The 13090-nt window shown below is 34.0% G+C and overlaps 1 protein-coding gene across 1 annotated transcript in view; it reads left to right on the forward strand.

Moving 5' to 3' along the window:
- LRRIQ3 (leucine rich repeats and IQ motif containing 3) overlaps nucleotides 1-13090 on the forward strand; it is a 207496-nt gene that overhangs the window by 12717 nt on the left and 181689 nt on the right. The window contains exons 2-3 of the mRNA XM_005891471.2: nucleotides 6303-6551; nucleotides 10328-10651. Coding sequence (XP_005891533.1) covers nucleotides 6303-6551; nucleotides 10328-10651 — 573 coding nt within the window. The remainder of the gene's footprint in view (nucleotides 1-6302; nucleotides 6552-10327; nucleotides 10652-13090) is intronic.

The following is a 13090-nucleotide window of genomic DNA, read 5'->3' on the forward strand; positions in this document are numbered from 1 at the left end:
AGCTTTTAACTTAGGTGTTCATCAATCATAACCACTTATACTTTCATTATGTGTATTTTCCACCAAGTTTTTAAATGGAAAAATTTCAGAAAAATTAAATTTATAATTGATATAATATTTATTGTATAAAAACATGGTTTTTATAATTATCTGATTTAAAAGTTGTGATTTTTTAATTTATAATGTATGATAACTAAAAAGTTAGTATTCCAATCAACAGAAACTAGTGAAAGCTTACTGACAGTGGTACTGATATCTTTATATATATACATACACCCATATGTATTTTTTAATTGAAATGCAATTGATTTACAATAGTATGTTAGTTTCAGGTCTGTAGCACAGTGTTTCAAATATATTCTTTTTTTGATTCTTTTCCCCCTTATGTTGATGCTATCATTCAGTCACTAAATCATGTCACACTTTTTGTGACCCCATGAACTACAGCATGCCACGCTTCCCCGTCCTTCACCATCTACCAGAGTTTGCTCAAACTCATGTCCATAAGTTGGTGATACTATCCCGACATCTTTTCCTCTGTCACCCTCTTCTCCTCTTGCTCTCAATAGTCTACAGCATCAGAGTCTTTTCCACACTATGTGGCCAAAATACTGGAGCTTCAGCTTCAGCATCAGTCCTTCCAATTAATATTCAGGACTGATTTCATTTAGGATTGACTGGTTTGATCTCCTTGCTGTCCAAGGGACTCTCAAGAGTCTTCTCCAGCACCACAGTTCGAAAGCATCAATTCTTTGGTGCTCAACCTTCTTTATGGTCCAACTCTCACATTCGTACATGACTACTGGAAAAATCATAGCTCTAGCTATATGAACCTTGGTTGGCAAAGTGATGTCTCTGCTTTTTAATATGCTGTCTAGGTTTGTCATAAGTTTTCTTCCAAGGAGCAAGCTGTTTTTTAATTTCATGGCTGTAGTTACTGTCTGAAGTAATTTTGGAGCCCATGAAAATAAAATCTGCCACTATTCCACTATTCCCCCCTTATAGTTTAGTAGAAAATATTGAGTATAGTACCATGTGCTATACAGTAGGTCCTTGTTGATTATCTATTTTAGAGTAATGTTTATATGTTAATCTCAACCTCCCAATTTATCCCTCTCCCACCCTTTCCTCTTTGTTAACCGTAAGTTTGTTTTCTGTATCTTTTGATGTGTTTCTGTTTTGTAAATAAGTTCATTTGATATTGATTACTTTTTAATTACAGAGCTTCTTTGAAACTGTAACTAGACCCAGATGCTTTCTCTACTGTATATCTATACTTAAATTTGCCTTTTGAACATATTTGAACTTAATATTATACCCATTTGAACTTACTAATATTATTGTTTGAACTTTATTTACACATTTGTATGTTATGTTTAGCAAAATAATTTTAAAATTATTAAAGTCTATAAGGAACCGAAGACTTCTTAAATTTTTGTATTTAAAATTAGCAGTACTGGTTACATAGGGTTTTAACTTGGTAGAGTAGGAGCTATCAATTGTAGTACCTACTGAGGTACAGTTGATATATAGCATTATGTTAGTTTCAGGTATAAAAACAATGATTTAATATTTGTATATATTGAAAAACTATCACAACAATAAGTCCAGTTAATATCTGTCATCATACCGTTCAAAATATTTTTGCTTTTGGAGAAAACTTTTAGGGCGTACTCTACTAACAACTTTCAAAGTGAAACAGTATTATTAACTATAATCACCATGCTGTATGTTACTTCTGTGACTTATTTATTTCATAAATGGAAATTAGTACCTTTTGAACCCTTTACCCTATTTGCAAGACTTGTACTATCCACCTATGGGAGCACCAATCTTCTCTGTATTTATGAGCCAGTTTTTCATTTTTACTTTTTTTTTCAAGACTCCATGTATAACTAAGATCATACAGTATTTGTCTTTCTCTGACTTATTTCACTTGCCATAATAGCTTCAAGTTCCTTTCTTGTTCTCACAAATGACAAATTTCATTCATTTTTATGGCTGAATAATATTCCATTGTACCACACACAGATACATCCCACATCTTCTTTATCCATTCATTCATCACAAGACACATAGGCTGTTTCCATGTCTTTACTCTTGTAAATAATGCTACAGTGAAAAAGGGGGGGTCTAGATATATTTTCAAGTTAGTGTTTCTGTTTCTCTAGAGAAGTACCTTGAGGTAAAATTGCTAGATCATATGGTTTTTCTATTTTTAGTGTTTTTAAGGAAACTCCCTACTCTTTTCCAGAGTGATTGTAGCAATTTACATGTCTACAAACAGTGCACAAGGATTCCCTTTTCTCCACATCCTTGCCAACCCTGGTTATTTCCTTTGTGATTATAAAAATTCTGATGGGTGTGAGGTGATACCACTTTCTGGTTTTGATTTGGATTTCCCTGGTGATTGGTGATGTTGAGCATCTTTTCATACACTTGTTAGCCAACTCTATGTCTTCTTTGGAAAAATATCTATTCAAATCTTCTACTCATTTTTTATTGGAATTATTTTTTCCTGTTGAGCTGTATGATTATGTACATTGACTGTTAATCCCTCATCAGATATATGATTTGCAAATATCTAATAGGTTGTCTAGAGAATCTCTTCAAGAAAATCAGAGATACCAAAGAAACATTTCATGCAAAGATGGGCTCGATAAAGGACAGAAATGGTATGGACCTAATAGAAGCAGAAGATATTAAGAAGAGATGGCAAGAATACACAGAAGAACTGTACAAAAAAGATCTTCACGACCCAGATAAACATGATGGTGTGATCACTGACCTAGAGCAAGACATCCTGGAATGTGAAGTCAAGTGGGCCTTGGAAAGCATCACTACGAACAAAACTAGTGGAGGTGATGGAATTCCAGTTGAGCTATTCCAAATCCTGAAAAATGATGCTGTGAAAGTGCTGCACTCAATATGCCAGCAAATGTGGAAAACTCAGCAGTGGCCACAGGACTGGAAAAGGTCCGTTTTCATTCCAATCCCAAAGAAGGGCAATGCCAAAGAATGCTCAAACTACTGCACAATTGCACTCATCTCACACACTGTAAAGTAATGCTCAAAATTCTCCAAGCCAGACTTCAGCAATATGTGAACCGTGAACTTCCTGATGTTGAAGCTGGATTTAGAAAAGGCAGAGGAACCAGAGATCAAATTGCCAACATCTGCTGGATCATGGAAAAAGCAAGAGAGTTCCAGAAAAACATCTATTTCTGCTTTATTGACTATGCCAAAGACTTTGACTGTGTGGATCACAATAAACTGTGGAAAATTCTTCCAGAGATGGGAATACCAGACCACCTGATCTGCCTCTTGAGAAATTTGTATGCAGGTCAGGAAGCAACAGTTAGAACTGGACATGGAACAACAGACTCATTCCAAATAGGAAAAGGAGTACGTCAAGGCTGTATATTGTCACCCTGTTTATTTAACCTATATGCAGAGTACATCATGAGAAAAGCTGGACTGGAAGAAACACAAGCTGGAAACACAAGAGACCTTTGCTGGTGAATTTCCACTCCCGTAGGTTCTGAATCTCTTTATCTGCCTACCTGTCTCTGATTTTGCGGGTATTGATTCTCCCTGTGACCTCCCTTCTTTGATGAATCTAAGAAAAATTGTTGATTTTTCAGTTAATTGTCCTGCTTTTACTTGCTAAGATGGTGTGACAACTTCCAAGCTCCTTACATGATGGACTGAAAACTGGAAATACCCTCACTTTTTGTAGACATTCTATCTTGAATTGTTAATTCAACTAGATATTTGCTTTATAAGTAATATTCATTTTATAGTGCTTGCTATGTGCCAGACATTGTTCTAAAGCCTTTATGCAGACTCGTTTAGTCCTCATGACAATTATTTCCATCAAATACTGTTACTATCCACATTTTGTAGATGAGGAAATTGAGGCACATAATTTTGATATACATTGAACAGAAGATACTTAACTTGCCCGAGGTCACCAAGCTCAGAACAACTTTTATTTTTGTCTTTATTTAACTATCTTAAAGCTGGTTCAAACCATCAAAATAACTTCCTCTGAGCAATAGAACATCAAAGAGTTAAAGCTGTGCAAGTTGGACATTAACCTTTAGAAGGCCTGACATATTCTATGTTTATACTTTTTGGAGCCCTGATTCAACCATATAGAAACCTTGCTTCCTTATTAACAGACAGAGATGAATATACATGTGAGAAGATGACATCATGAGTACTGCTATAGTTAGAGAGGCCTTGGGATAGTATGGTGAGAGAGACCCATACATCCCAGCATCCTAGCAAAACCTACCTTCCTGCTGTCCTTGCCAGTGTTTCACATATGTAAATTAGCCACCTTGAAGGTATTTGGATGAGTCCCGCAAGATTGACTCTCAGGTCAACATCACTTGGAAATGAACTGCCATTTGACTAAGTCATCCTACAGACCGAAGAAAGAATAAATGTTAATTTTTTTAAAACACAGTAGGTTTGGGGGTGCTTTATTACACAGTGGAAATATATGAAAAAATGTGCACTTTTTAAAAAAGACATTGGATATTGGTTGTAGAGAATTCAAACTGAAGGATTTCAAAGAATTAACAGATCTTAATCTAAATCAGAGAAACACATTAGGAATCTTTACTTCCAGGTTTTTTGTGATATAATTGATATATAATGTACAAGTTTAGTATATACAATGTGATAATTTGATACACATATACATTGCAAAATGATTACCATGATAAGGTTCCTTGACACATCTATCACCTCATTACCTGGTTTTTTGTTTGTTTGTTTTTTTATTGTGTGTGAAGACATTTAGCACCTACTCTCCGCTGCTAAGTCACTTCAGTCGTATCCGACTCTGTGGGATCCCACAGATGGCAGCCCACCAGGCTCCCCCGTCCCTTGGATTCTCCAGGCAAGAACACTGGAGTGGGTTGCCATTTCCTTCTCCAATGCAGGAAAGTGAAAAGTGAAAGTGAAGTTGTGTCCGACTCTTAGCGACCCCATGAACTACAGCCTACCAGGCTCCTCTGTCCATGGCATTTTCCAGGCAAGAGTACTGGAGTGGGGTGCCATTGCCTTCTCCAACCTACTCTCTAAGTGCCTGTTAAGTGTACAATATAGTATTTTTAACTATAGTCATGGTGTTGTAGGCTCCCCAGGTGGTGCTGGTGGTAAAGAACCTGCTTGCCATTGCAGGAGGCATATGAGACAGGAGTTTGATCCCTAGGTCAGGAAGATACCCCTAGAGGAGGGCCTGGCAACCCACTCCAGTATTCTTGCCTGGAGAATCCCTGTGGACACAGGAGCCTGTGGGGGAACAGTCTACAGGGTCACAAAGAGTCAGACACGACTGAAGCAACCTAACACGCCCTTGTGGTGTTCTACATTGTATCCCCCGAACTTGTTCGTTTTATAACTGGAGTTTTGTTCCCTTTGTCTAACATCTTCCCATTTCTTGCACCCCATTTTGGCTACCACTGCTGCTGCTGCTAAGTTGCTTCAGTCGTGTCCGACTCTGTGTGATCCCATAGACGGCAGCCCACCAGGCTCCCCGTCCCTGGGATTCTCCAGGCAAGAACACTGGAGTGGGTTGCCATTTCCTTCTCCAAGGCATGAAAGTGAAAAGTGAAAGTGAAGTTGCTCAGTCGTGTCTGACTCCTAGCGACCCCATGGACTGCAGCCCACCGGGCTCCTCCGTCCATGGGATTTTCCAGGCAAGAGTATTGGAGTGGGGTGCCATCGCCTTCTCCTGGCTACCACTGGCAACCACCAATTTAATTTCTATTTGAATAAAGTTCAACTGTTTTAGATTCTACATTAAGCAAGATAATAGAGTATTTGTCTTTCTCTGTTGACTTATTTCACTTAATATAAAGTCCTCAAGTTTCATTTATGTTGTAGAAAATGAATAAGGAGGGGCTAGGGATAAATTGGGAGATTTAGATTGATATAAACACACTACTTCATATAAAATAGATAACTAAGAACCTGCACAGGGAGCTCTACTCAGTACTCTGCAATGGCTTATATGGGAAAAGAATCTTAAAAAAATGGGTGGTCATATGTATTTGTATAACTGATGCAGTTTTCTGTATACCTGAAAGCAATACAACATTGTAAATCAGCTATACTCCAATAAAAATTTAAGATAAACTCACAAAAATGCTTTGAGATGGAAGATTTTCTGGAAATTATATTTTTAATAATTTTAACTTTTCTACCCATTTTATTCTTACTGTTAGAAAATATTATTTTCAGACATTTATTTGAGAAAAACTTTCAAAATTTCTCATTTTTCTTAGATGTTTCATGGAACAATCATAGAAGAGCTAACTAATCACAGAGAATGGAGTCACTATAATGAAAATATAATAGAAGATCAAAAAGATTTTGTTTTTGTGAAGTTCAGTGGCCTTCATTTAAAATCTATGGAAAATCTTCAATCTTGTATCTCTCTTAGAGTATGCATCTTCTCAAACAATTTTATTACAGATATTCGTCCACTTCAGAGTTGTATGAAATTAATCAAACTTGATCTCCATGGAAATCAGGTAAGCAATAGTCATTTCACTTGTTTGCATATAAATGAAGCTGATATCTAATAAGCTCTTAGGTTATCGATACACAGTATTTCTCCCAGGTAGTCTTTTGTGTGAAATATAAACAATTCAGAACTAAATAAAAAAAAATATAAACAAAAATATAAGCAAACACTTAACATTAACCATTTAATAAACATTTTAAATATAATCAAACATTTGTAATTTAAAATATGTAAACCCAACAGTGTGTGATTTGGTTTATTTTGCTTCTTAAATCCATAGTCTTGATTAAGACTACTTCTTGACTTAATTTTGACTTAATTTTTTTAATAATATATACTAGATATACAGCATTAGATTAATTTGAAGTATACAACATAATGATTCAGCATTTGTGTATATTGCAAAATGATCACAATAAGTCAAGTTAGCATCCTGCTCTAAAGAATTAAAATTTTTCCCTCATGATGAGAACTTTTATCATTATTATCTATTTTCTTAACAACTTCCAAATATATAATCCTGTATTATTAACTATACTCACCCTGCTGAATATTATTGAATATATCACTGGGTCTCATTTATCTTATAACTGAAAATTTGTATCTTTTTTAGCACCTTCACATTTCCCCCACCACCTCTGCCTCTGAATCACTGATACGTTCTCTGTAAGAATTTGTTTTTTCAGATTTCACCTGAGTGGGATCACATGGTACTTGTTTTTCTCTCTTATTTCATTTAGTGTAATGCCCTGAAAGTGCACCATGTTGTTTCAAATGGCGTGATTTCATTCTTTTTTTGTGAGTCAATTATATTACACTGGATGTGTATATCACATTTTATTTACTTATTCTTCCATAGACAGCAGTAGACAGACATTTTGGTTGCTTTCATGTCTTGGCTATTATAAATAATACTACAGTGAACATGGGAGTGTATGTGTCTATTTGAGCTAGTATTTTCACTTCCTTGTAATAAATTTCCAGAAATAGAATTGCTGGGTCATATGGAAGCTTTACTTTGAATTTTTTGAGGAACCCCTGCTGTTTACCTAGTGACTACACCAGTTTACAGTCCTCCAAACACTGCACAGGGTTCCCTGTTTTCCACATCCTTGCCAACATTTTATTTTTTGTCTTTTTGATAATAGCTATTCTCACAGGCATGAGAATGGTCCCGTGGTTTCAATATGCATTTCCCTGATGATTGGTGATGCTGAGTATCTTTTGATGTACCTGCTGGCCACCGGTATGTCTTATTTGGAAAAAACACTGTCTTAGATCCTCTGCCTATTTTTTAGTTGGATTTTTTTTTCTTATTGTTGTATGAGTTCTTTATAGGTTTTTGATGTTAGCCTCATCTCAGATGTGATTTGCAAATATTTTCCCCCATTCAATAGGTTCCTTTTCTTTTTATTGATGGTTTCCTTTATGTGCAGAAGCTTTTTAGTTTGACATCATTTCACTGTGTTCAGTTTTGAGTTTTTTGCCTTTACTTTTGGTGTCAAATTGAAAAAACTGTAGCCAAGACCCATACCAAGGTGCTTACCACCAGTGTTTTCTTCTAGGAATTTTATGGTTTCAGATTGTGCCTTCAAGTCTTTAATCCATGTTGAGTTTACTTTTGTGTATAGCATAAGATAGTGGTCAAATTTCATTCTTTCACATGTGCATGTCCCATTTTTCCAACACAATTTATTGAAGAAAATGCTCTTTTCCTAGTGTATGCTCTTGACTCCATTTTAATAAATAAATTGATCTTTACTGTAAATCAGTTTTGTAAATAAATATGTGGGTTTATTCATGGGCTGTGTTTCTGTTCCATTGACTTTTTTTTTTTTTTAAATGCCAGTACCATTCTGTTTCTTTTCTTTTTTTTTTTTTTTTTACTGTAGCTTTCTTTATATTATGCTTTTTTAATTTTTTTTTTTTTTTTTTTTTTATATTATGCTTTGAATTCAGGAAGTGTGAAAGTGCCAGCTTCATTCTTTCTCAAGGTTTTTGACTATTTGAGTGTTTTTTAGTTTCGTACAAATATTAGGATTATTTGTTCTACTTATGTTAAAAATGCCACTGGAATTTTGGCATGGCTTCTGCTGAATCTCTAGGTTGCTTTGGGTAGTATAAATGTTATAACAGCATTAATTCTTATAGCCCACAAGGACAGAATATCTTTCAGTTTATTTGTATTCTTCAATTACTTTTCAATATGTCTTATAATTTTCAGTGTATATGCATGTCTTTCACCTCATTGGTTAAATTTATTTCTAAGTATTTTTACTATTTTGATGTAATTATGAATGAGACTTTTATTAATTTCCTTTTCCAATATTTAATAGCTCAGGCATAGAAAGACAGCATAACTTTGTGTATTGATTTTGTATTCTGAAATGTTAATTGATTTTGTTTATTCTGACGGTTATTTTCTGGAGTATTTAGGGTTTTCTGTATACAGGCATACTGTATTTTAGTGGGTATCACTTTACTGCACTTCACAAATACTACATTTTTTACAAATTGAAGATTTGTGGCAATCCTACATTATCAGATGATGATTTGCAATTTCTAGCAATAAAGTATCGGAGAAGGCAATGGCAACCCACTCCAGTACTCTTGCCTGGAAAATCCCATGGACAGAGGAGCCTGGTGGCCTGCAGTCCATGGGGTTGTGAAGAGTCGGACACAACTGAGCGACTTCACTTTCAGTTTTCACTTTCATGCATTGGAGAAGGAAATGGGAATCCACTCCAGTGTTCTTGCCTGGAGAATCCCAGAGACGGCGGAGCCTGGTGGGCTGCCATCTATGGGGTCGCACAGAGTCAGACATGACTAAAGTGACTTAGCAGTAGCAGCAGCAATAAAGTATATTTTGCATCAGATGTATACTTTGATTTTTTTCTAGACATAATGGCTATTGCACACTTAGTAGACTGTAATATAGTGTAAACAATTTTATTGTGCACTGGGAAACCAAAAAAAAAGTCCTTCTTTATTGCAATATTTGCTAGATTGCAGTAATCTGAAACCAAATGCACAAAATCTCTGAGATGTGAATGTAGGTCGTTTAATTTGCAAAAAGTGACAGTTTTACTTTTTCCTTTCCAATTTGGATGCCTTTGTTTCTTCTTCTTGCCTAATTACTTTAACTAGGACTTCTAGCTCCCAGTGCCATGTTGAATGAAAATGTAAAACTGGGCATCCTTGTCTTATTCTTGCTATTAGAGGGAAAGATTTTATCTTTTTACCATTGAGAATGATATTAGCTGTAAGCTCGTCATATATGGCCTTTATTATGTGGAGGTACATTCCTTCTATACTCTTTGTTGAGAGTTTTAACTATAAATGGATGTTGAATTTTGGCAAATACCTTTCTTGTATCTATTGAAATGACTATATGATTTTTATCCTTCATTTTTGTTAATGTGGAGTATCACATTGATACTCCACATTGCACATTTGACTCCTTACATTTGACTCCTTACGTTTTTTGTATAAGGAAAATATTTTAGAAAAGATTAAAAAGTCTACTTATTACAAAGGAATTTTTATTGAATGGATTATATGTTCGTTTGTTTAATTACACTAGTAATTACAGGTACCTAATGTATTTTAGTTTACCCCAGTCATCGTTTGGATAATTAGAAATTCCATTTTTGTTTACTAATGAGAAATTTGCTATTTGAATTGAATATTGAATTATAGAAGATGTTTAATGTTTTTCCTTTTTTCCATATAATTCAGGGATAATTGGTATTTGTATTTAAGGTATTACTATTATTGCTTCAGATAAAGAGTCTACCAGATACCAAATTTTGGAGTGGATTGAAGAACCTAAAACTTCTCTATCTACATGACAATGGGTTTGCAAAGTTAAAGAACTTATGTATGTTATCTGCCTGTCCGAGCCTTATTGCCCTCACTATGTTTGATTGTCCAGTAAGCCTTAAAAAAGGATATAGACATGTTCTTGTCAACAGTATATGGACTCTCAAAGCATTGGATCATCATGTGATTTCTGATGAAGAAATAATTCAAAACTGGCATCTTCCTGAAAGATTCAAAACATATAACCACCGACTTCTCTTTAATTTCTGCTCTGCTTTGAAAAAGGTAGTTGGCTTCATTTGAGTTTCATTTTAAATAAATGAAGTAAAACCTTAACTTCTAATTTCTATTACCTAAGTTATATAAATCAGTATTTTTATCACGTACATGAAATATCAGAAACTAGTGAATATATTATCATACTAATGTCTTAACAAAATTTATAAAAGCTTATGTACCTGCTGTTAAAAATTACTGATCATGGGATTATCAAATTGTGGAGAAACAAGTATTTAACATTTTGAGGGGTCTCCATTATGTTTAATAGCTTTAAGAACGTATAGCTTACATGCTATAAAATTTACCCATTTTACATGTATGAGTCCATAATTTTGGTAAATTTGCATTTATATATAACTGTATAACTGTTGTCACAATCCAGTGTTAGAGATTTCCACCACTCCCAAAATTCTCCTTCTTCCCATTTGCAATTAACCCCCACTATTACCTTGGTCTTAGGTAACCATTTGTCTATTTCTGTCTCTGTAAATTTGTTTCTCTAAACATTTTATTTATTTATTTTTAATTCAAAAAACATTTATTAAACATCTTTCTACAGCACGCTAGACAGTATAAGGAAATACATACACAAAGATGAATGTAGAATAAAATATTTCCTTACCGGGAGCTGATAGACCACATGGGATGAAAAATAATTACTAAGAAAATATAATAGGGCCCAATTACTGGGCCTGTTATTGAGGATCCCAGAAAGTTTTTGTTTATACAGATTATATACATAGATATTAATGTATTAAAAATTAAAAGAATTTTCAAATATATACACTTTTAAGTCATTTGAAATAACAAACCCATTTTATATCAACATAAACACATTTTATGAAAAAATATACTTTCCTAAATAAAAATAATTAGAAGAATGACATTATTTTACATTTTTGTACATCTCTTCAATATCTGTGTTAATAAAACAGATATTTTCTCATATCTACTTCTGCATTCAAACTATTGTGATACGTTGTTTTGACTGAAGTAAATAAAGAAAATATGGCCTCATACAGATATGTAATTAGAAAAAGAAGGCCCTCATGGGTTCTTGAATGGTCTTGGGGCCTCCCAAGGATTCTAAAATCACATTCCGAGATTTACTGAATTATAAAAAAAAAAAAAAAAATTCTTTTAAATCATGTCAGTTATAATTCTAAAAATAAAGTAGTTAGATCGAGCATCCCCTGTCTGTATTAAAATACTAAATGAGAATTAATCTAACAACTTAATTCTTATACTCAGTAACCTAAATGCCAAAGGATTCTGTATCTGGAATCCACAGTATTTTCTTTTCTTTTCCTTTTTTTTTAAGTAAAAGATCATCATATACTAAAGTTGTTTTTAAACATGGATGCTCATTAGAAACACATCTGGAACTTTTGAGAAAAATATCAATACCTGGGCATTTGTATTTTTCAAAAAATTCCACGATAATTCTGGTATGCATCTGGATTTTAAAAAGTGATTACAGGATTTGTATTAAATGGTAGATTTAGTGATATAGAATTCTATTATTTTCTGTTTATCAATCATGATACAATGGTATTAAGCAAATAATAGTTATATAATAACAATAATAAATTATATTTATCAGTTTTATTAATAGCCAGATAGAAAATAAAAGATAATTACATTTGCAAGCCATAATGGAAACATGATTAACCTAACAATATAAAATAATTGCATACTATTTAGGGGGTCTATTGGAGTGATTGGTAAGTGGAAATGCATACATACACATGTTTTCACCTGCCCAGCCAGTCTATGTCTTTGGGTTGATGCATTTAATCCACTTACATTTAAGGTGATTATCAATATATATGATCGTATTACCATTTTCTAAATTGTTTTGGGTTTATTTTTTGTAAGTCTTTTCCTTATCTTGTGTTTCTTGTTTAGAGAAGTTCTTTTAGCTTTTGTTGTAAAGCTTGTTTGGTGGTGCTGAATCTCTTAACTTTTGCCTGTTTGGAAAGCTTTTGATTTCTCCATTAAATCCAAGGAAGAGTCTTGCTGGGTAGAGTATTCTTAGTTGTAGGTTCTTTCCTTTCATCACTTTAAATATCCTGACCTTCTTCTCCTCTGATTTGTAGAGTTTCTGTTGATAAATCAACTGAAAACATTATGGAAGTCCCTTGTATGTTACTTGTCATTTTTCCCTGTTTCTTTTGACATTTTGTCTTTATCTTCAATTTTCATCAATTTTATTACTATATCTTAGTGTGTTCCTCCTTGGGTTTATCCTGTGTGGGACTCTCTGCACTTCCTGGACTTGGTTGACTATTTCCTTTCCCATTTTTTAGGGAAGTTTTCAGGTATACTTCTTCAAATATTTTCTCAGGTCCTTTCTCTCTTCTCCTTCTGGGACCCCTATAATGCAAATGTTGGTGCATTTAATGTTGTCTGAGAGGTTGCCAAAGAATAGATGCTTTCAAACTG

Source organism: Bos mutus, chromosome 3 (assembly GCF_027580195.1).
Source record: "Bos mutus isolate GX-2022 chromosome 3, NWIPB_WYAK_1.1, whole genome shotgun sequence".
Lineage (NCBI taxonomy): Eukaryota > Metazoa > Chordata > Mammalia > Artiodactyla > Bovidae > Bos > Bos mutus.